The sequence below is a fragment of the Sitophilus oryzae genome, unplaced genomic scaffold (assembly GCF_002938485.1).
Source record: "Sitophilus oryzae breed Bouriz unplaced genomic scaffold, Soryzae_2.0 scaffold_1449_pilon_pilon, whole genome shotgun sequence".
NCBI lineage: Eukaryota > Metazoa > Arthropoda > Insecta > Coleoptera > Curculionidae > Sitophilus > Sitophilus oryzae.
Window position 1 is genome coordinate 77,376 of NW_022146114.1, and position 23,888 is coordinate 101,263.

General features: G+C 29.8%; 1 protein-coding gene across 2 annotated transcripts; it reads left to right on the forward strand.

Annotated features, from left to right (window-relative positions):
- Positions 1–278: 278 nt before the first annotated feature.
- LOC115877379 lies at positions 279–21,349 on the forward strand. 2 transcript variants are annotated; one of them, XM_030893530.1, is made up of 4 exons: positions 279–525; positions 18,111–18,316; positions 18,544–18,624; positions 20,157–21,349. In XM_030893530.1, the coding sequence occupies exons 1-4, from the start codon at positions 489–491 to the stop codon at positions 20,553–20,555; spliced, it is 723 nt and encodes a 240-aa protein (XP_030749390.1). In that variant the 5' UTR covers positions 279–488; the 3' UTR covers positions 20,556–21,349. The 2 variants fall into 2 exon arrangements, with proteins under 2 accessions (XP_030749390.1, XP_030749389.1); XM_030893529.1 differs by lacking the exon at positions 279–525 and adding an exon at positions 14,803–15,044.
- Positions 21,350–23,888: the final 2,539 nt, after the last annotated feature.

Below are 23,888 nucleotides of genomic sequence, written 5' to 3' on the forward strand. Positions count from 1 at the left end.
TAATACCAATTATAATGGTTGAAGGTAGTACCAATTAAGAAGCTATAGGACGAGGTATCAACTGAATATATATAAAAAATACACCTATTTTATTTAGTTCAATGATCTAATGATTAGAGAAAATTTGCGTTAGTTATCCCCACTCCCCGGCCCGACGAGAAAAAATAAACAATCGTGCTGAAATCTGCGGCAGGATCGTTGAATCCTGCCCGCGGTGTCAGGAGTGGGGGGCGCGAAAAATTAAGCTATATAACTATAATATGTAAATTGAGACTTTCAGACGACTTCCGACAAACGAAACGACACACAGCGAACCCGTCGCGGCGCGCACCAGTGATTCATCATCGACATCGCGAGCGAAGCGCGAGTAACGCAACGACAAAACACGTTTTTCGATATATAGGATTTGAATTCGGGGCGCGCGTAACGAACTAGATTTTCCTCTGTTGTGTAGAACCGCTAAAACTGTGAATTTATCGAGATAGCACATGGCTGAAGCATCGACCCATACGCTAGTATCAAAAGGTAGGGAGCTTTCATTGAATACTGTGCGAAATTTTGAGAATTTAGTGATTTGTGCGGAGCGCGCTTTCTTTAGTGAAAACCTCGGAAAATTGGTAGAATAAGGAAATTGTGTGAGTGACAAATCAATCGTTTGGAATCCTTTTCCCTTTTCTTATCACTATAGTGATTCATAAAAAACAGTTTAGTATACTGATATTTATTCATACCCGTTTTTATTTTATTTATTTAAACTATTACTATGGTTCAGAAGAATAATTAACCCAGTGAGTGCCTTTATATCTAAAAATATATGAATTTTTTTATTTGTTATGATCTATGATAATATTATATTTCATGGGACCTGAAATTACTAGTTCAATTCCCCGAAAATAATAAACAGAACATATCAGTTTTTTTTTAAACCACTACTGTGTTTACACAGTTGTCCTAGGATTGTCTTTACAAGAGGAAAAACTGTTTTGTTATTGACATTTTGGGAAAAATGCATTCTTCATAAAAAAAAATGCTTGTTCTAAAATCGTTAATCCGTTTTATACTTTTCCAAGGAAGATTCCAGGTATACCAGATTCCATATAAGTCCTAAAAATTAAAACGCGTTTCATCTATGGTAATATAATTTCGTTTTCATTCTTTGGTAGATTATTATTAAAAGAATTTTAATTACCGTAATATTTTTGCTATTTTAAAATGTTAAAAAAGCTCAAAATTTATTTAATTTAATGCTGCGGAAAGGGTGGGAAATAGTTATTGCAAAATTAGATACTTACTTTAACAACAAAACCAAAAAATGTGACATTAATCAAAATTAATTATAAACCATCTATCAAAAGAATGAAATCTAAATTATATTACTATATTTTTACATTTTAAAAAATTTAACGAAGTTTTCATATTTTTTTAATTTTCTCTAAAACGGAATGGAAATTTTGAAAAGTATAAACGAGATTAACCATTTTAGAAGAAGCTATTTTTTATGAAGAATGCATTTTTCTCAAAATGTCAATAATAAAAAAGTTTTTCCTCTTGTAAAGACAATCTAGGGTCATGCTGTATATCATTAATACAAATTTGTACCTAAACAATTAACAATTAAACATTTCACAACAATCTTATTAAATGTATTTTGTGTACATTTTGACTGCCAAATATTCTAGTATCAAAAACGATAGTGTGCCAATTTTTCAAAATTCGGGATTCAGGATATCTCTGGGGTTAGGTTAAGAACAAATTAGCCCCTTTTGTCTAAAGAAAACAAAACATTAGTAAAATAAATAATTTATATGTGCTAGAAATAAATTGAAATATTTCATTTTATCAATATATTATTTTCTGCAAAAAAAAATATAAATCTTTTTCCATAGAACAATTAATTTAATTTAAAATTGAATATTAATATCATAAAGGAAAACAAATACTCGACAATACAAACAATATCATAGGTAAATACTATTTTGTAGATATTAACTGACAAATATACACTATTTTAATATCAAAATATCGAGACTTTCTGGAAATTTAGTGTACTGTAGTTGTCTAAAAACGCGCGTTTTTTTAAATAAATTGGATAAAATATGACAATCATTTTTTTCTTACCAATTTAGTGTTTTGCAATAGTTCAATATTAATCATTCTAAAATATATCATAATCCTTAATAAATTTAAAACTTAATTTTTTTTCCAAAAATAATATTAAAATAATGTCTCATACCTAAAATTGCTGGAAATTTAGTCGTTTGTATTACTAAACATAGTTTTCAGTGATAGTTAAGAAAATGATTCAAAATCCAAATAATATCTTTTGTGTTATAAGTTGTTTGAAATTTGTTGTCTCGTTAATTTGGAAATGTATCAAAGATGCTTTGTTAAATTATTTCGGAACATTTTATTAAACAACTAATCTACTATCATTAACAATAATTATTGTAACTAGGTACTTATATTTATTTTCCTTCCATATATATAATAAAATATTTTGAATATTCTTAATATACTTACGTGCTCCATATTCTAATATGCGTATAGAAATAAGTTTATTACTATATATAAAAAAAATGTCTCGGAAATCTCATCGAAATTCCAAAAATTAATTTTTGTAAGTGACGAATCCATTGGAATTTATACTGTAATAGTGCCTTATCAATATGATGATATAACTTTCATAAATAAAATTTTACATGTTTATCTTTATTTTAATTAACGAGTTTAAGTAATTTGTCTATTTTAATTTTGAATTGAATATTAAATGATTTCTAATATTTTGATGAAATTTAATATCTACAATAGTTACATTTTATATATTATGTTAGACTTAAATTTTATTTATCCGCTATTTGCTATAATAATTATTTTAATTTAGCATCAAATTCATTTAATTGAAAATTTTCTAATCAGAGTTGAAAAGTAACCAAATTTTTAAAAATTAAATTGTAGAAGTGCCGTTACCACACAGTGGGATAATTTTATGTAAATATTTTTATTAACAAAGTATTGAAAAAATGATGTAAATTAAAAACTCATTATTAGACAACTAAATACCGAATTATTTGCAATAAAATATACAGCTAGTAAAAATAGAAATTATAGAAAATTAGTGCAATTTTTTTAAATTTTAACGAGCACGTGTCATTTTTATCTTTTAATCCAATAAGTCACAGAAAATAATGGTAATTTAAATATTTCGGCATAATTTTTAGAACATATTAACAAATAACTATTACAGACTTTCTGTATACTCATGAAATTAACTATCTATACAAAATGAATTTGTTTATTAATCATGACTGGCTCCAAATTATATCAAAATTAGCTTGTAAGTAAAATAAAGATGTATTTAATCTAATAAATATCTATTATTACACGTTTTTACTATTAAAATCACAATTACTGATGATATTAAAATATAATAACCACCTATGGTTTTATTTTTCATATAATTTGATCGGCATATCCTATAAGAATTTTTTTTCATTGTATTTAAGGCCATTAAATATTTAAAGTGTATTAAATTAAATAGATATTTTATAATTATAGTTTTGTACTTAATTTTATTTCAAGTATGAAGGTTAATAACTTTTTGAACAACATACTGTTGATTTTATTTTAAATTATTCTCATTCCATCAGAACTTAAAAAAAAGATTAAAGTTAAGTTATATTTTCTTTCCTTTTAATTATTTCCGCTGATTGATTATAATTACGTTTGACTAAGAGAAATGTTACATGAATTTTATGGTCTGTGGTACTGTGAAAAAGAAAGGTGACAAACCCCAAGGTTTAAACGCCTCCACACGTACATACATATATCGACTACACCAAACGGATACTTAAGGAATATTAGGAAATAGCATGATTCATATAAATTCCTTATTAGATTTGCTAAATCTCTCTAATTCTTGGCAATGGTCATATCGGAAAATCTATTTATGTAATGGTATCACATAATATTTTATATGGAGACTTTCATACAAGTATTGTATTAATAAATTAATATTATTATTAAAAACAGAGTGATAATTTGAAAAGTAACAATATAACAATTAATTATTTGTGTACGTCTTAAAACGGTCTAACCAAAATGTTGTGTAAAGTTTCAAAATTATACAAAATATCACTCCAAAGAAGATATTTTCAATTCATCATTGAATGAATTAACACTTTCAGACAAATGGTTAGCCAAACATGTATTTAGAGTGTAAAAAAAGGAGCTTTCTTGTAATAACGTGTATAATCTCCATGTTGTAACAACAAAGATTCCAACAAAATTGCACATAAAACATTTAATCAAAGTCAGTAAATTTTTATTTAAGCCTTCAAATTATTTAACTTTTCAAGATTTTTTATTTTGAAGTCCATCTCTCTTTATCTTGTTCCTTTAATATGTTAGACTTAGTATTATCTATTAGGTAAAACAAATTTATACCCCTAAATACTAATACTTTACATTGCTGTTTGATATCTAACAATATGAGGATATATATTAAACTGAATTTAAATTTTGTATTAAATTGGAGACACGAATCTTGGATCAAGGATGTGTTACCTGTTTTTCTAATAAAAGTATATTACTTATCGAAAATCTAATAAAATTTCAATTAATTGATGTACTTTAAAAGCACCAGGAAAGTTGAAAACATTGTAATAAATAAACTACAACTTAATTTATTTTTTTTATTATTTTTCTTTCATCAATCTATTATTATTTAATCTATTATAGTTTTTAAATGTATGACAATGGGAATATAGAAGATTTGACAACTTAGAGATGTACAACAAAATTAGAGATATGAATCTTGTAATAAGGTTGGGTTACCTATTTTTTAATAAAAATATATGATCCACCATCCACCCACTAGTCAAAAATACTAAAAGCAATACTAAAAGCCATCGGGAAGTTGCAAATACAAAGTAGCACATACATAATAATACATACAGGGTGGATCTTCCTCCTCCTCCTCCTACGTGCCTTCTCTGTTGAGGTTGGCAATTAATATCGCGTATGACTCTCTGTCCAGAGCTTGGTGAATAAGAGTGTTTCCGTCGGTGTGGGTCCAATCTCTTATGTTACGTAGCCATGATTAGCACATACATAATAATACATACAGGGTGGATCTTAAATAAGTGCAAATCGAGCTGCAAATATTATTAGGAGCAGTATAGTTCGACCCCAGAAAAACGATGAGGTTTTTTTCGCGAAAAAAAATTTGGAATTTTTTTAATTTTTTGACATTTTTTTAGTTTTTATCGAGTCAACACAGGTACTAGATTAAATTTACGAGAAAGAAAATCCAGAAAAGATCCAGTAGTTCTAAAAATTTTAGGAAAAAATCATCTTTTTGGAAGTTTTAGTAAAATAACTGGGTTATTTTGGATTTATTTGAAAACCGGTAAAGAGAAAATAATATGTTTCTTTTATCGAGATCTACCAGCCCTGAAAATATTTGCACTTATTTAAGACTCACCCTGTATAGTTTAAATTGTTTGTCAAAAATTCGAATCACTTGTAGGCTAGGCACCAACATTTAATTTTGAGTCGGTCGATTATTTAGTTGCAAAAGATGAAACTATAATTATTATTAATTATACATAATATATTCTTATGGAGTTAATCGAATGTCTATTTGATTGCATATGCGCCTCGATATGCGCGCAGTAGCTTCATAAAAAAATGTTGGTTTCAATTCTGCAACTAAATAATCGTCCGATTCGAAATTGCATATTAACTTAGCCTTTTTATATTATTTATTGTAAATTATTTATTTCAAGCAAGTCGTAACCCATTAAATCACTATCTTATTAGTATTAGTATATTATGATGATAAACAGATAAGCTGCCTGTATTTTGATCTTATGTAGCTTTATTTTGTTCTTTTCATGAGCAAAATTTCAAAGAAAACAATGATAACGCCTAGTTCATATTTCATCATTGACTTACGAGTATATTAAATAAAATATTTAGAAAAGCACAATACACCTTGAATGAACACTATTAACCAAATATCTTATCTTAAAAGTCTAATTTGCTCTAGTGACGTATTTCGAACACCCAATTATTCCAATCAATAATGATAAAAAATTACACCATATTATTACTGTTACGCATTCTATGACTTAAAACCTTATTGTGATTATTTTAAATGTGATATTCATTTGGCTAAATTATTTATTATCTATATACTTTACACGTTAGAGCGTGCTAAATAAAAACATCAACAAATAATAAACCGTTGGACCTATATAAATGATTGGGTTCTTAATCATTCCAGAATTGTTGTTAGCGCTAATTTTGTCGGTCGACTGTCAAATGAAGCGTCAAAATTATGACGAGAACTAGAATATCACACGCTAATAGAGTCTTACGATTTAGTTAACAGGTTTTACTTTCTTTCTTTCGTACTGTAAATTTACACCAATGATGTTTAGAGGAATTTTTTAAAGATATTCTAGCTTTTTATGCAAATAACTAAATTACCTATTAGTCTATCCCATTTTCCTCTAAAATCTTCAGTAATATTTATTAAGAAATACAATGTTGATATATAATAGTTGCATTAATTTTTGTTATCGTAAAATCAGTTCTCATATTAAATATACCTACTACACAAATTTATGTTTATTTCCATAAATTTCACATTAATATATTAGTTTAAAATATTAGTTTTTCATATTGCAAAACAATTTAGACAAATTCTGTTGTTATAATGTATTGTTTAATTTCTGACAAAGTGTATCACAATGGGAAAATATGGATTGGACTGGATGTTATGAGCGTTTGTATAAATTAGAGATAAGAAACGTGCATCAAGGATGGGTTGCCTATTTCAATAATATATGCTTAAATATGTGTATTAATATAATTAATACATTAATACTAATAATTAATACTATTTATTTAGTATTAAGTAGTAGATTTTTTACAGTTGTTATTAAAACATAAAATGTAATAATAATTATGGCCTAGAGAAACTGAAAATGATTAAGATTTCATTCAAATTAATTATTGAACTTGTTTGTTACAGTATTCGAAGATTTTGACATTGGAATGAAAATAGTAAACTTCAACTTTTAGAAATATTTATTAAAATATTCGCATTCGTTTTCCTTTTTTCTATAAATATTGGTTGTGAGAATATTTTACACTAGTGTACTCAGTTTACTTAGATGTTAGTGTATTTGTAACTTGCATATATATAATAGGTATATATAAAAATTAGATCATTTAGTGTCCAAATAGATATATTACTGATCGGAACGATGTGTAAAATTTGAAAATTAAGACAATGTCATTCCGAGAATATTTACCTTGGTTCTTAAATTACAATTTCATAACAGAGATTACTTTTATAGATTATTGGTTTCTCTTGTCTTTTGAATATAGCTTTTTTTAGTTAAATAAAACCTATATTCAACAGAAACAATCAATGTATAAAATGAATCTTCTTCTAAAAGTAAATTCTTCTTTTTGATGCTTTTGGATCGCCGAATCTAGGCATCAGTTTACCAAGAGCTGTAAACGTTTGTCTGCTTTGGCAATAGCCTTGTTTAGATGTTCAGCAAAGGTTAATTTTGAATCCAACCATAACCCCAGATATCTAAGAGCATTTTTAGAATGACTGATGTGCCGAGTATTTCAAAGTTATCGGCTGAATCTTTCTTGTAGTGGTTACAAGTATAGCTTCGTTTTTTTTTGTACCGGGGATTTGTACAGGGGAGTTTTGTATTGTAACCAATTTGCTACGCTTTGAAGGCCAGTGCTTGCCATGTTTGTCAATGCTTCCTCGGTTTTTGCAATTTACTACTATCGCAACATCGTCCGCAAATCCAATTATTGTTATTCCTTCTCTTCTGGCATTTTCGTCTCCAGTAGGTCATCATATAGCACGTTCCATAATGTGGGTGAAAGTACATTAGATACTTGCTCCAGGCATTAGATACTTAAATTGAATTTGAACTAAACCCTTAGTAACTAAAATTAGTTTAAACTACCGATTGAGACTGTATCTGGGTGAAATCTATAGAATCTATTTTCTATATAGAAGGAAGAAATTATTATAATCTAATTAGAAAAACGATGAAATATTGACTAAAAAGATCATAGAGTAGAATGTAATTTGTTGCATCACACCGTTGTTTGAGGGTACTAAAAATATTTAAAAAAAACTCTTTTAATGCTTCAACATTCACTTTCGTTAATTTTTATTGAGCAGAAAAACAAACAAACAACTTTCTACAACATCCTCTTAAAATGCACAACCCAAACCAAAATAAATAAGCATATAATTAATATTTTCCAACATATTTAAATAAACTAAAAATATATCCAGGTTACTAATGTATGAAACTCTTGTAAATGTTTGTTTGGACTTAATTAATTTTCGATTACTATAACCGCCAAACCGCACAAGTGATGTAAAAATTTGCAACCAAATTTCTGTTGGTGATGAGTCAGAACTGACATATATATGATAAATCAGACAAGTAACGTTATATTGCTAAGTCAGCATATAATCTATCTTTTTATTTATTTTTATTCATTATCTAAAATGATTTTTCCTAGACATAAAAGAAAACGATTTCTACTATCATATACGGTCTCTCAAAAAGATAATAATGCAACTGATAGAGCGACTACTTACAAAAATCAAATCAAAATATTTATTAAGCGGGCATTACGTCAGGATAATCAAATTTCAATTGGAGTATTTATTGTATAAAGAGATATCGGGAAAAGTTAATACAAACACCTGTTAAGCGCGGCAATTCAGATAATTTCAATGTGGATCTATATATAGCCGCTGACTGAATTGACTAGGTCAGGGTTACGCCTAGAATCGGAAGGTCAATGTTAAGGAGCACGGAACAGTAACAATAAATGGATATAGTGTATTTCCTATTCATATGAAACAGCAGTATGATTGTTCTGATTAATTTAATAGAGTATGTCCTTGATTCTGGCTATCGTTACATGGGAAGCGTATGTAATATGTTCATTAGAGAGTCTTTCTGAAACTTGTTGGTACTGGTGACGCCATCTACATTTGACTCTTCAAAGCTTCAGAAGATCATTCTAATCCTATAGGTCATTTACTTCCATTTGATTTGCTTATAATTTCTAGAGGATTTAGTTTACAGTTGGGGGTTGGAACCTTTGGTGTGACAACAGCAAAATAAAACATTAAATCACCACAATACACCAAAACACTGTTAGTTTTGTACTGGACGCGCGGTTCGCTAACCATGTTAGCATCATCAGCAGATGATTAAAACTGATGATAACTGATGAAACTGAGTTTTAATATGCTAACATGGTTAGCGGAACGCGCGTCCAGTGCAAAAGTCAAAGTGTTTTTGTGTATTATGGTGGTTTAGTGTTTTATTTTAAGGTTTTATTTTTCCAAAAAAAATGTTTAAATGAAGATTAAATAACGAAATAGCAATATTTAAAAAAAATCTGTCATATTGGCTATAGTAGCTTGAGTCAACAACCTATTCCTAAAATAGAAATGTTTTATCTGCTTATTGTGTTATGTATATGTATTTATTTTGTGATTCAGAGGAAAAGTATTACATTGATTGAACCATTAAATTAAAAAGATTCACGCATAGAGGGAATTACATTATTTGAAAACAACGTAAAATAATCATTTTGTTTGTTGTATTTTTCATTCATTCTGCATGATAGGAATTAAGGTATTTTCTATCAAAAGGTTTAAAGGAATAATATTTAATTAAGTTTATTTAGGAATTAGTTCTACAATTTTATTGTAAACTTGCTAAATGTTTTATATTATTTAAAACTGGTTACAAAAGATCTATTGATTGTTTTCCTTACATCTACTGGAGGTATTTATGTAGATGCAAATTCCTTCTCCTAGGTGCCTTTTCTGTTGAGGTTGGCGATTAATATGGCATATGACTCTCTGTCCAGAGCTTGGTGAATAAGGGAGTTTCCGTCGGTGTGGGTCCAATCTCTTATGTTACGTAGCCATGATTTCTTCTTCCACCCTATGCTACGTTTTCCATCGATTTTTCCTTCTATTATGAGCTGTATTTCTTCATATTCTGAGCGCCGCATTATATGACCAAGGTAGGAAGTCTTTTTAATTTTAATTGTGCCTGTTAGGTGTGAACGAGTTTTCATTCTGTTTAAAACTTCACAGTTTGTTGTTCTGGAGGTCCAACTTATCCTCAGCATCCGACGATACATCCACATTTCAAAAGCATTAAGGCGTTTGATATCTTCTGTTTTAGCATCCATGTTTCGCATCTATATTGAAGCAGGTGCCATATGTAACATTATAATAAGATGCAAATTACCGAATAGTATTATTTGATACTTATTTTATATTTTCATATTTGTTTCTTTTTGTTATTTGTAGATATTTGTTGATGGACAAATTATTTTTTTACGAAAAATAGAAATTAGACGGCAGTAGCTTCTAAGTAGGTAATGTAAAATTTCCAAAAATAAAGATAAAATTCAAAACAAAAGTGGATATAGGCTGATTCATTCAGAAAAAATTTCGTTTTGTTGTTCCTCTCCCCGCATCACAATTAAAATTAACTTATAATCATCTGCTAATTGTAACGTAAAACAGAATAGATTAGATAATGTCATATAGTTTTTACTCATTATTGTTAAGAAAAATATGGTGCAGATATAATTTTGATTGTTTCTTACTTTTATATTTTGCAATTTAGATATCATCACAAAAGAAAACCATCTACAGGAAGTGCCTATATTTTCTTTCTCATAGTTTACCATTATTGGTAAAAATAATACTTTAGTAACTTCTCGAGTCTTAACTCATGATACAGTCTCAGGGTTTTGACAAAAGGCCAATATCTGAGACGGTTTTTAAAGGTAAGTTCTCCATCTCCGATATCAGTCTGGTGTTACCTCATTTTCTCCACAGAATCTGCATTAGCTTCAATCTACTAAGATGTTCATTAAGGAAACAGTGTAGGTACTGTTAAAAACCCCATAACAATCCGGAGATTGTTCTTACTTAAATCAAATAAAATCTTTTATTTTTCTCTTTCGTAAGTCCTGAGAAATTTCTTCGACTGTCTTAGACCGTTGGAGGACTCCCATTCCAAGTTGCGAATGGATTTTTCCAGGTTTTTAACAGTATCATCACTTAAACACAATATTAATCTGTGCTAAAACTCGGAGAAGTATGTACCCATTAGCGTAACTAGCAATTTATCCTGGGGTGGGCCTGGGGGGCCTGGGGTTGAGCCTAGGGGGGGCCTAGGGCTTTTGTTTTTTTAAAAATTAAAAATAATTTAAAAAAACACATTTTTGAATAAAACGTTTACATGAATTTCTCTATCAATGAATTTCATAGACTTGGTTATCAAACCGTGTTCCCGTAGATTACTTAATACCTACAAATTTTCTAAAAAAATAAAAATTAACACATTTTTTGAACACAACAAAATAATATTAACTAAACAAAACTAGAAAACGTCATCACAAGCAAATAAAAATTAATACGTAGCCAAGAGTCATAATTCAGGATTTCTCTGGAGGGTGCCCAGGAGTACCTGGGGGGGGCACCCCAGGGCATCCCTGTAGTTACGCCAATGTATGTACCATTAATTCTCCAAAAATCGAAATAAGTTTTGTCGCCTTATCAATTTTCAACATACTTCTCAGTTTTGAATGATGTATAGTTTAAAACGCAGTTTAAACAAGTATTTGTAATTTATTTTAGAACAATGTAGAATTTTTGTACAAATAAATCAAATTAAATCTAACTTCCCATCTACCTGCTCTATAAACTCATCCACGCTATAAATTCCAGATTTCTCTAAAAATGTCTTAAGCTTATATTTAAATTTATTAAAACATAGAGTTTTTAATTCCATTGGAAGACGGTTGTATAAATCAATGCGTAGAGAGTTTCTAGCTGATTTATCCAGTCTATAGAAATTGGTTCGTATTAGATTGGCAGATCTTGTTCCATAATTATGACAGTCAAAGTTAACTATCAGATAAGATTTAGTTTTATGAACTTCCAAAAGTTGATTTAATATATACAGAGCAGGCAGTGTAAGTATATTCAGTCTAATCAGGTGGGGCTTACATGTATCTCGATAGCCAACACCACATAATATTCTAATTACCCTTTTTGCAACCGAAATATTTGAATAGAATTTGTCGAGTTCCCCCACAAAGCCACTCCATAGGACATATGGGAATGAAACAAGGCATAGTACGAATTCAACAAAGACTCCTGGCAGATTAACGCTTTAAGTTTACGCATCAAGTATACCACCGACGAAAGTCTGCGTTTAAGATTTTCAATATGTGGTACCCAACTGAGTGTACTATCCAGTGTAATACCCAATAGTTTAGCACTATTCATTTCTATATCCTTAGACCATCTGGAGGAAAAAAATATGTTTTGCGTTTTATCGCGATTCAGTTTCAGGCAATTATGCGTGAACCAAGTCTCCGCACGTTTCATCAACCTTTCGCTTTCAGTCACTAGCAGATCCATATTTTTATTTCTACAAGACATTGAACTGTCATCCGCAAACATTGAATTTTTCTTGGTGAAAGAATAGTTATAGGAGACAAGAAGTTAGTTTTTTTGAACTCTAAACCTTATAAGATTTATGGATTTTACGAATATCTGTATCTAACAATGTCTAGTGTAGGAAAAAATTGCAAATTAAATTAATTTAAAAAGTAATAATAACATTGATAAATTTAAGTATTGTGTTTACTATAATCAATGTTAGGATATTAATTTTTAATAGATACAAAAATCAAAAAAATATGTCAAGTTTTGTTGATGGATGTGCTGATCAAAAATAGATACCTACCAATTTAAAATTGAGATATTCCAAATACATATAATTTCAAATATTTTAGCATAGAAATACTTACGCAATATACAGGGTGGAAATTTGAAAATTAGCAATAGGTAATATTATATCTTATATCTTTTATTCATTTGCTAGACTTTGCAATTTTGCTTCGCATTCTTCTCCGGATTTTTTTTTCTTATGACTATGTTTTAATGTATTAATAAAGCCTTATTTATCTATTATACAATCAAGAAGATCTCAAATACATATCTGAGAATGTATGAAAATTGTTTTTTTTCCATAACAACTGTTAAAATTGTTCCTTATATCTATCAAAAATAGTAGATAAAATAGTACTTTAACCGCAAGGGTAGATTAAATGATACTTTAACAGCGAGGATAGGTTAAAAACTTTATTTATTCTCGCACGTTTTTTAATTGATTCCATTTTTGAAAATGTTTGTATTCCTTTTCATAAGTTATTCAGGATTTAAATGGAAGTAGTTTGGATATGGCGTTTGTCGCCTCAGCCTGAATATCTGTTGGTAATTTACTTATTTCGTTTCGAGCCATTTCTGGCTCCAATTCAATCAGCAATCGACACGAAAGAGAATTAAAAAATATTGACTCAAAACTGACAACTAAAGAGACAGTTTTATTTATTTGTCAAATTACATAGAAACCAACACCAATCCAGCACAATATTTTTTCTACTCGTAATAAATTCCTTGAAATCATAATTTCTGAATATTTTTTAAAAAGTAACTCGCTATGGAAAAAAATATTGTTCTATACACGACGATAAAATTGCATTATCGTCTCCCGAAATTCTTTTCGGTTGACGATAAAATACCATTTTATCCAACTATTAATCTAAAAGAAAGAAAAATTATAAGATTTAAAAAATGCTGCTTACTTCTTAGCCCTTACACCTCAGAAACGAATTGCATAATATGTTTACATTTTGTAATCAAAGTGTAACGACCTTTTCAACAATGATGTGCCATAGACTCATATTAAAAAAGTTAAGATAGCTAAGAGGTGACTGAAAAATTAAGTGCCCACTGAAAAAAATTGTAATAAACAATACCATAATTGTAATAAATTACTACAATTATTGTAGTAAACACTATTGCGTTTTGCGCCTAAACTGGTACTAGGCATCACGTTGTAGCTTTTATTTCTGTAAATTTGTTGATCTCAAAATTAGTTAAATATACTTGATTTTACACGAAAATAACGAACAAGTAATTTTCAAATTGTGACCCCGTATATCGTCGATTTGTAGTTTAATTAAAGGATATTCATATTGCAGAAAACTACAAAGTGAGTATTGTGTATTTAAGACTTTCCTCATAATACTTTGGTCTAAGAGATATCTCTATTGCTACTTCTCAAATTGTGACTCTATATATTGGCGATTTATGTCAAAACTAATTAAATAAAGGATAGTCAGATTGCAGAGGAGTATAAAGCGAGTATCTCTATTCCTCTAATTTCCCATTATATATTTGAGACATTCCTAGACAAAGGATAGTCAGTTTGCAGAAGAATAAAAACGCACTATTTAACTGTAAATAAATATGTAATTCACAAATTACAGCTTTCAAAAATAATATGTTCTTTTATGCTATAATAATAATTATCATACCACTTAATCGTATGCGTTAGTATTGCTATTTTTATAAATAAATAAAATTAACGGAAAACCATTGAGTTAATGCAGTACCTCGCCGGTGTGGTCTAGGTAGCAGACCGACTATGATTAATAAACTACGGAACCGCCGGTTTCATTCACGAAAAACGTACGACCCCACCACGTCTATCTCCTCCGGCCCCCTCCACCTACCCTCCCCTAAAACCCACCCACAAAAGCGAAATGGTCCAACCAATAAGTTCCTTCGCCGGTACCACCTGAACATGGTATTGGACTGTACAGCACGTTGTTATCTTGACCTCCCTTGAGGTACTAACTGACTGCCGCTACTTTGAGTCAGTCGAGCTTTAGACAAATTCGCGACAGGTACTAGTAGTGCCAGCGCTTTGTAGGCACCCGGTAGTGTGCGAGATCCGATCGATGATTTGGTACTGATGCGTCCGCTATGGAGCCGAGTGTGGTTTTCCCCGGATTATTGTTCGTTCGCAGTGCAATCACAGTTTTCAAATTCGGCTTGAAAGAGTTTGGTACTTACTTTAAGCTAGGTAGGATATCACATTTATATTTTTCCTAGAATTACTTTTATAAAGCTTAAGCTAGGTTCCGATCAAAAATTATTGCTTTACATTAATTGAATAGTTACAGCACAAACAGCAAAAATAAAATATAAAGATCGCGGCTTTGATAAAACAATTACTGTAGAAAGAGTAACAAATAACAACACCTAATATCTACAAAACTTTTAAATAGTTTGTCATCTATCGACATTTAAAAGTCAATTAATATACAAAGTGTCTTGTTAAAATGATAACAAGATAATTACTTTATATTTTAACAACTTACATTAAATTTTTATCATCCAATACAATTGAGGTCTGAACTAAAAGTCTAGACTACACTTACACACCAAACCAAAACAAAATCCATAAGTTCTTTTACCTAGAAATGCATTACCCTATATAGAAACATTTATATTTCTTTACGGAACATTAACCTAAAATTAAAAACTGGCATATATCACTGAAAATAAAAACTGGCATATATCACTGATTTACAATTTATTACTAATTAAACTCAAGTAAATTAATTTACTATTTAACGAATTGAAACAACTAAACAAACAAATCTACTGTTTTAGTTTTTACTAAATATGTCGTATGATTTTTCATTCCCTTATCTCGTATTTTTTTGGAACTTTTATCCAAATTTTATCAAACTTTGACGTTAATCGTTCCATTTTCAATCTAATTCAGCGAATGAATTTAAAATTGTGCAAAAAATGAGTGCAAACTACGCTTTAAAGCAAGTAAAGAAGGTATTCCAATTTTTCAGATTTTAGTTCAAAAATTTTACCCCTGCTCCTATTACATCAATCCAGGTTACTAGATTATTTTTGAAAATTTTTGTGAGAATTTCTGTTTTCCTGAATTTCTGTTTCCAAAAATTACTAAAATATTAAAAATATTAAACAGCTGATTTACCGTTTATAATTTAATTGTTTGTTATTGGATTTCACTTGTTTAGTTGTGTAGTCAAACATATAACACAAATATATACCATTTAATCCTTGATAAAAAAAATATCAAGGATTAAATGGTATATATTAATTTCTTTGAAAACTTACAAACGAAATATATTTATAATTCTATGAATGTATCAAAATTTGTCAACATAATTATTGATAAGAGTATGCAGGTGCAACTAAATTTGTAAAATGGACATTTTTCATTTGAGTTGGTTTTTTCTGCTAAAGCATCGTTTATATGTATGTATGATTTTAGTCAAATTGATTACAAATAACTGTGTTTTATCATAATATTCAATAATTCTCTTTACTTCAACCTTATTAGATTAATTTGATTAATTCTGCATGTAGTGATTTTATTATTGACAAAAAACAAAATGATACTTTTATGAAACGATGTCCCATTTTTATTAATACCCAGAAGTCTTTCTAAATTCAATATACTAAAAAATTAATGTAAGTAAGGCCGAGAAGATATTTCACAGAAAATTATTTTAATGTAGGTTTCTTTCAATTTCTTATTAGAAGCTTGGATTCAATGAAATTTAATTTACATAAACAAACAATTAGGAGAAGTAATACATTATGTAATAATTTTTCTTTACTTTTATTTGCCTTTTAACAATATTCCACAATTTTCCTAATAAATAATACTGAGACAGGTATTAATACAGCACCACGTAACTCGTATGGTTTACTTAGATATCGCCAAGCTTCATTGTAGATCATATATTACAGGTTTAAACAGGTATTTCTGACGATAAACAATTCATAAACCTCTGTGTTTCACGCGTGCGTTTGAATTTCGGGGAAATCTTCCAAATCAAGGCTTCTTCTAGGAAGAAGACGAAGCATTATGTAAAATAGGTTGGTTATGGTTGTGACTTGAGCGAATTATTAGAAATAAAAATGGGTCAATTTTAAAAAATATCTTGTTTTTAGTAACGTAAGCTTTTCATATAACATATTTATTTTAGAATTTGTTCTTTTTATCTTAATGTCAATAGATTCGAGATTTTTGTCTAAAATATGGGCGTAGTGTTACTGTGACAATTAGCATCAAATTTTCTGCTTTCAGTACCATGCTCTATACTTACTTACTTACTTACTTACTGCCATTACTCGCTGACGAGTATTTGATACGCATCAGAAGAACGCAAGTCGTTTTCTTTCATGATCTTTTCTGTGTCTGAACAGCCCAATACGTGATGTTATCTTTCTTCCACACTCCGGACATTCAAAAATCTCATTACTTTGTTGCCTCTTTACTTTTGGCTTTTGGTTGTCGTTGTTAACTGAGTTTAGGAAGTCTTCTCCATTGCGTTCTATTGTGCGCTGCTTCTTCCCACTGATTCTGCATGTTTATCCTTGTTTTCATGGAAAATATTTTTGTATCTTCTGAGTTGTCCACCCCGTTTTCTCTTGACCTCTACAAGCTCACCGTAAAGAAGAGATTTCGGTAGGCGGTTTTCTTGCATCCTGCATACGTGGCCAGCACATCATAAGCTGGATTTAGTAAGCATGATCAAATGCTCATGAAGATCCTAGTTCACTTCATGAAGCGTCGGTTAGGTTAGGAGTTTAGTTATGTTATTAGGTTAGCTTTTTTCATTAAGTGACTAAGATCTTCATGAAAAGACGGAATACACTATGAGACTACGACATATATAAAACAAATATCAAAGTTGCTCTAATAAAATGTAGAACATGCTCTAAATTGAGTGTTGTAAACAATTTAAATGATATTGCAAAATTATACAAAGAAAACTACTCTAAAAATCGTCCTTGTTATTCCATTTTTTTTTTCTAAAATAAAGCCTGTACCAAAGTTTAAAGAATATATACCTTAAACTTAACTTTAAAGTATATATTCTTTAAAATGTGCCTGTACTGTGTACGTTAGCGATGAAACCGTACTGTGGCTCAGTCCCACATTTTTGGACAAATTAAATAAAAACTGCAGACTTAAAAGATTGATTTGTCACTTAAAAATATAATCTATAAAACCCGGGGTATATACATAAGATTGTAAATTTATTGAATATTTCATTACTGGCAAGTTAACATGTCCGTATTTTTGTTTCAGCAACTCTTGCCAAGATCATCTCAATCATCCTCGTTGCTGTGGACTGCTCCCGTGCAGCTCCATCCTACAATACAGACTTGTGGAGCAACCCTTGCTCGAACCATCTAGTACGCCAAGTTAGAAGTACCGCCGACAAAGAGTTGAACTTCTTTATCACCACTGTGAAAAAAAGCATGTTCAAAGAACTGAAGAATCTCTACCCAAAGGTAAGTTCAAAATTAGGTTCAATTTGAATGACAGACTTGTAATTTCTTAGTACAAAGACGTTGTAATTTCTGTAACAAATACAGTAACAGATAGATCTAAACAGATCCATCTGTTACAGATCTCTTAAAGATCTGTGCACCGAGAATTGTATTATACTTTCTCCTGAGACTAATTGCCAATAAGTTAATAATAATTTTCGTTTATTAACTATTTCTTTTATTTTCAGAATTTGAAGAAGGTGAAGGGCAACTGCCCCAGGCTTAACAAATTAATCAACCCCATCAAGAATACCGAAAACTTCACCATTGTAAGTATATTATATTGAAAGTTTTGTATGTAAATTATTTCGGGAATTATTTCTGGCTGACATAAAATTATAATTAAATATAGAGTTTTTATGTTTAAAGTAGTGATAAAAAAGGAAATTGCAGTTTTCAACTTATGCCCAAATCTATCAGTTAAAGTTATTTTTAACTAACTCTAAAACATGTAAATGAAAAAAATTAACAAATGCCGTCTTTCATGGTGCCAATACCGAGATTCTAACATTAGCCCTAGACTTATATTACCTATACTATAATTATCTATGCTCTGGTATGACACTTATTAATATTTATGCAGAAAAAAAGATAATCTATCATTGTGTAAATTAATTCCTCTCCATTTTCTGAATTCTGAATCTGTATTTGTAAAATTAGGTTAACCAAAACAAATATTAATCATTATCTATGAGCGCAAGATAGCATTATCCTTAAGAAAAATGGGAAATAGTCTCAAGAACAAGAGAATTCGGGACTAGAAATACAGTAATATAACTCTACAGGGAAATTAGTGGTTTCAATTATATATTTTGCTTAACTATTTGCTATCATTGACAATGACTTAAAAATACATCTAAAATTAATAAAATATCCGCAACAGCTTGCATTAGTCAGTTGTATCCATAGAGAAAGCCTAATAATATGCTTATAAAACGTACAATATAACATTTATAACTACAATTTATCTTGGCGCATGAAAGTCCAAAATGACATTACTTGCTAGTTTTGAAGTATAAGTTAGGGACAAAAGTTAAAGTTTTTAAATTTAAGTTTTAAGTTCTTTTTACTAATTGGAAATTACGACCACTTATTTTGGCGTTCTGAATGTTTACATTGATTAGGTTATACCAGTTTCAGTTTCAATTAGCATAGTTTGTTTCTCTAATAACAAAATAATATGTTAATTGAAACCAGATTTCTTCTATTAATTTCGAGCTTTAAGCTTCATTCAGAACATCGCAATTAGTTGGTTTCAATTACACTTTATACTTTTTAGTTTACGATCATTCGCAATGTTTAAAACACACAATTAAAATGAATAGAATATCCTAGCAACAACTTGCGGTAATCAGTTGTATCCATAGAGAAAGCCTAATATTTGGCTTATAAAACAATACATTTTTGATTTCTAACCACATTTTATCTTGACGGACGATAATCAAAGATGAAAATGACATTTCTCGTAAATTTTGAAGTATGCTTAGTGGAAAAGTCAAAAGTTTGTTAACTTTTTCCACCAATTAAAAATTCCTATCACTAATTTTGCCGTTCCGAATGCTTACATTCAAATTTGAGGAACAAACTTCTAAGCTAATTGAAACCACTAATTTATTCCACGAATTGCATGGTTCTGAATGAAGCTTAAGATTAAGGATACGATTGAAAATATTTAAAACTAAATTTGCAAACTGTTGTTAAAAGGCATCGTTATAATAGTATCGTAAAATTTTAGACATTTTAAAATATATACAGACTAGTGTATATATGCCTACTAAATATATTTCTCTCCTTGTTTCAGGCCAATCAGAACTTCTACAAATCCATGGTCGAACTCTACGTGTACCTGGATCGTCTGAAAGACCTCAAGATCACCACCAACGCGCAGTTCAACTTCGACAAGCGCCGCTCCATCTACGAGGACACGAAAAACACGCTCAGACTCACCATCTGCGAATTCAACGACACCATCAGGAAACAGTTGAAGGTTCCGAACATGTTCGACGCCTCCAAGCAGCCCACCGTGAAAACGGGCTGTTTGCCGAAAGAGGCCGACCTCAGCAAAGTGCAGATGCTCGACCTACAGTTTTTCGATAAGCTGATGAGATTTTTCAAGCAGGGCAAAAGACATTTAAAGAAGTTGAAACGGAATAATAGGGGCAACAGTAGAGTGAACGGTGGTAAAAAACATCGGACGTAAAATGCGGGAGTGTTATAGTTTAAATTGTATATCAGAAGATATTGAAGTTCTACTCTTCTAAGAATATCTGGCTGTGATTTAGATTTAAGATATATTTATTATTTTTTAACTTATTTATTTATTTTTTTTTTGCTTTTTTTTGTGATTTATTGAATGTATGGCCCAGTACTATTGACACTTATACACTTGATCTTTTTTTATTCTATAAGGCTGCGCTACTTATTAACATTTAGAATCAGTAATTACTTAAAATTATTTTATGTTTTTTTGCCAAGTACTTTACCAAAATATATTTTATAGAATTTTACTTCGGAGCAATGTTCCGCATAAAAGGAAAATAGCCAGGGTGCATCTGGTTTTGGATGATTTGAGATAAATAATACGATAAGAAAATAAAATTTGACACTCGAAACGTAATTTTAACGACTCGAAACGTTTAGGAAGCTCGCTTATTGCATTATTTTGTATATGTGTAATTTATTATGTAAAGACTGTTTCATTAATATGTAGATATCACGTGCTTTAGAAATTTATACCAAAGCAATGGTAAAGCAATCGAAAGATAAAGATGAGCACGATATGAACGATGGTATTTCTTCATTCCTTTTATGTAAAATGTATTATACCATGTGATATACTTTGTATTTATTTATTTATTTTAATATTGTTTAATATTTAAGAATCGCCAACCCGTTTACGAATATCATTTAACCTAAAATGTATTATTTTGTCAGTATTATTAAATCGATCTAAGTTTTTGATATTTTTGTAAATAAAACAAACATTGTTTTGAAGATAAATGGTGTATTATTTCTTATTTTTGTATCAACCTGTGTCCTAGAATGTATTTATCCTAATCATAATCGTATGATAGATTTATTACATCAACAAACAAATCTTGCTTTACTCAAACTAATATGATTATACATCGTATACAAAAAATAAAACACTAATTTACCAAAATACGCCAAAGTACTTTACTTGTAACACTGGACGCGCGTTTTACTAACCATGTTAGAATCATTAGTAGATGATTAAAGACGGTTATGTGATTAAAAATGATTGATTAAAATCTGCTGCTAAAAAATGTTAATGATGCTAAAATAGTTAGCAAAACGAGAGTTTAGTGTTAAAAGTAAAGTGTTTCGGCGTATTGTGGTGAATTATTATTTTTCTATTGAACGTCAATTTCGATGAGAGTATAATAATTTGGTAAATAAATTGACATTATGTAATATCGTTATTAGAAAAAAAATAGCTTCCAATAGTAAATTGACAATTAATTTAATTAATTAAAAAATATATGGATATCTTAAAAAATATATGAACCGATCGACAAAGGATTTCATCATTTATTATTTGTTATAAATTGTGCTGAAATGAAACTTAGTTAGTTCAACCTTGTTTGCCATGTGCCACTCCTTCTTTTGAGTAGTCGCTTCCGCATCCTCACCAAGAGCTAGAGCTATAGCAATTTTATCATCATAATTTTCAGCTTATTTAACCATTTCCAAAACACGCTCAGACTCACCATCTGCGGATGCAACGACACCATCAGGAAACAGTTGAAGGTTCCGAACATGTTCGACTCATCCAAACAGCCCACCGTGAAAAAAGGCTGTTTGCCGAAAGAGGCCGGCCTCAGCAAAGTGCAGATGCTCCACCTACAGTTTTTCGATAAGCTGATGAGATTTTTCAAGCAGGGCAAAAGACATTTGAAGAAGCTGAACCGGAATAATAGGGGCAACAGTAGAATGAACGGTGGTAAAAAACAGCGGAAGTAAAATAGGGAGCGTTATAGTTTCAATTGTGTATTAGAAGATATTGAAGTTCTACTATTCTAAGAATATCTGGCTGTGATTTAGATTTAAGATATATTTATTATTTTTTAACATAGTTATTTATTTTTTTTGCTTTTTTGTGATTTATGAATGTATAGCCCAGTACTATTGATACTTATACACTTGATCTTTTTTTATTCTATAAGGCTGCGCTACTTATTAACATTTAGAATCGGTAATTACCCTAAAATTCTTTTTAACGACTCGAAACGTTTAGGAAGCTAGCTTATTGCATTATTTTGTATATGTGTAATTTATTTTGTAAAGACTGTTTCATTAATATGTAGATATCACGTATTTTTGAAATTTAAACCAAAGCAATGGTAAGGCAATCGAAAGATAAAGATGAGCACGATACGAACGATGGTATTTCTTCATTCCTTTTATGTAAAATGGTATTATACCATGTGATATACTTTGTATTTATTTATTTATTTTAATATTGTTTAATATTTAAGAATCGCCAACCCGTCTACGAATATCATTTAACCTAAAATGTATTATTTTGTCAGTATCATTAAATCGATCTAAGTTTTTGATATTTTTGTAAATAAAACAAACATTGTTTTGAAGATAAATGGTGTATTATTTCATATTTTTATGTCAACCTGTGTCCTAGAATGTTTCAATACTATTCGTAGTCGTATTATAGATTTATCACATCAACAAAACAAACAAATCTAAAAAAAACTAATATGATGGTGTGATTTGCTGTTGCAATACCAAAAATTCGATGCCACAACTGTAATCATTTATGTGCAGTTTAAAATGATAGTTGGACGTCAATTTTGATGAGAGTATATAATTTATGAACAAATTGACAAATAATGTAGAATGGTTACTAGAAAAAAATACTCCTAACAGTAAATTTCAGGATGAATTATAATTAACTTAGAAATGTATGGATATCTTAAAAAACATCTTATGAACCCAATCGACAAGGGATTTCATCCTTGATTATTTTTTATAAATTGTGCTGAATTCACTCTTAGTTTTCCTTTTCAACCATGTTTGCCATGTGCCTTTTGAGTTAGCGCTTCTGCAACCTCACCAAGAACTACAGCTAGAGCGATTTATTGTCTGTAAAATTAACCATTCCAGAAACTTTTAGAGAAAATTACTAAATCAGCAGACAATTTTTGACTGATATGTATTTAATAGATGGTTATTTTCTTTTATCTATGGATATGTATGACCTGTCACATGTTTACAGAATGAGATTGTAGGGCAGGGGAACTAAGCTGTTACTAACAAATGTGAATAGGTCTGATAGATGGGGGAAGTACAGAGTGGGTCAAATTCGACGCTTTTAAATGAAAATACCCTTTTCTATAGGAGATAGACAAAAACTAATATCGGTGTCTGGAGCTCAATTTTTGTCAAAAACATGATGGTGAAAACCGCATATCGATATCTGTTGCCGCTTCGGAGTTACGGGGTGTTTTTCAAAAATATGCATTTTTAACAAATCGCTGTAACTTTTTTGCTATGG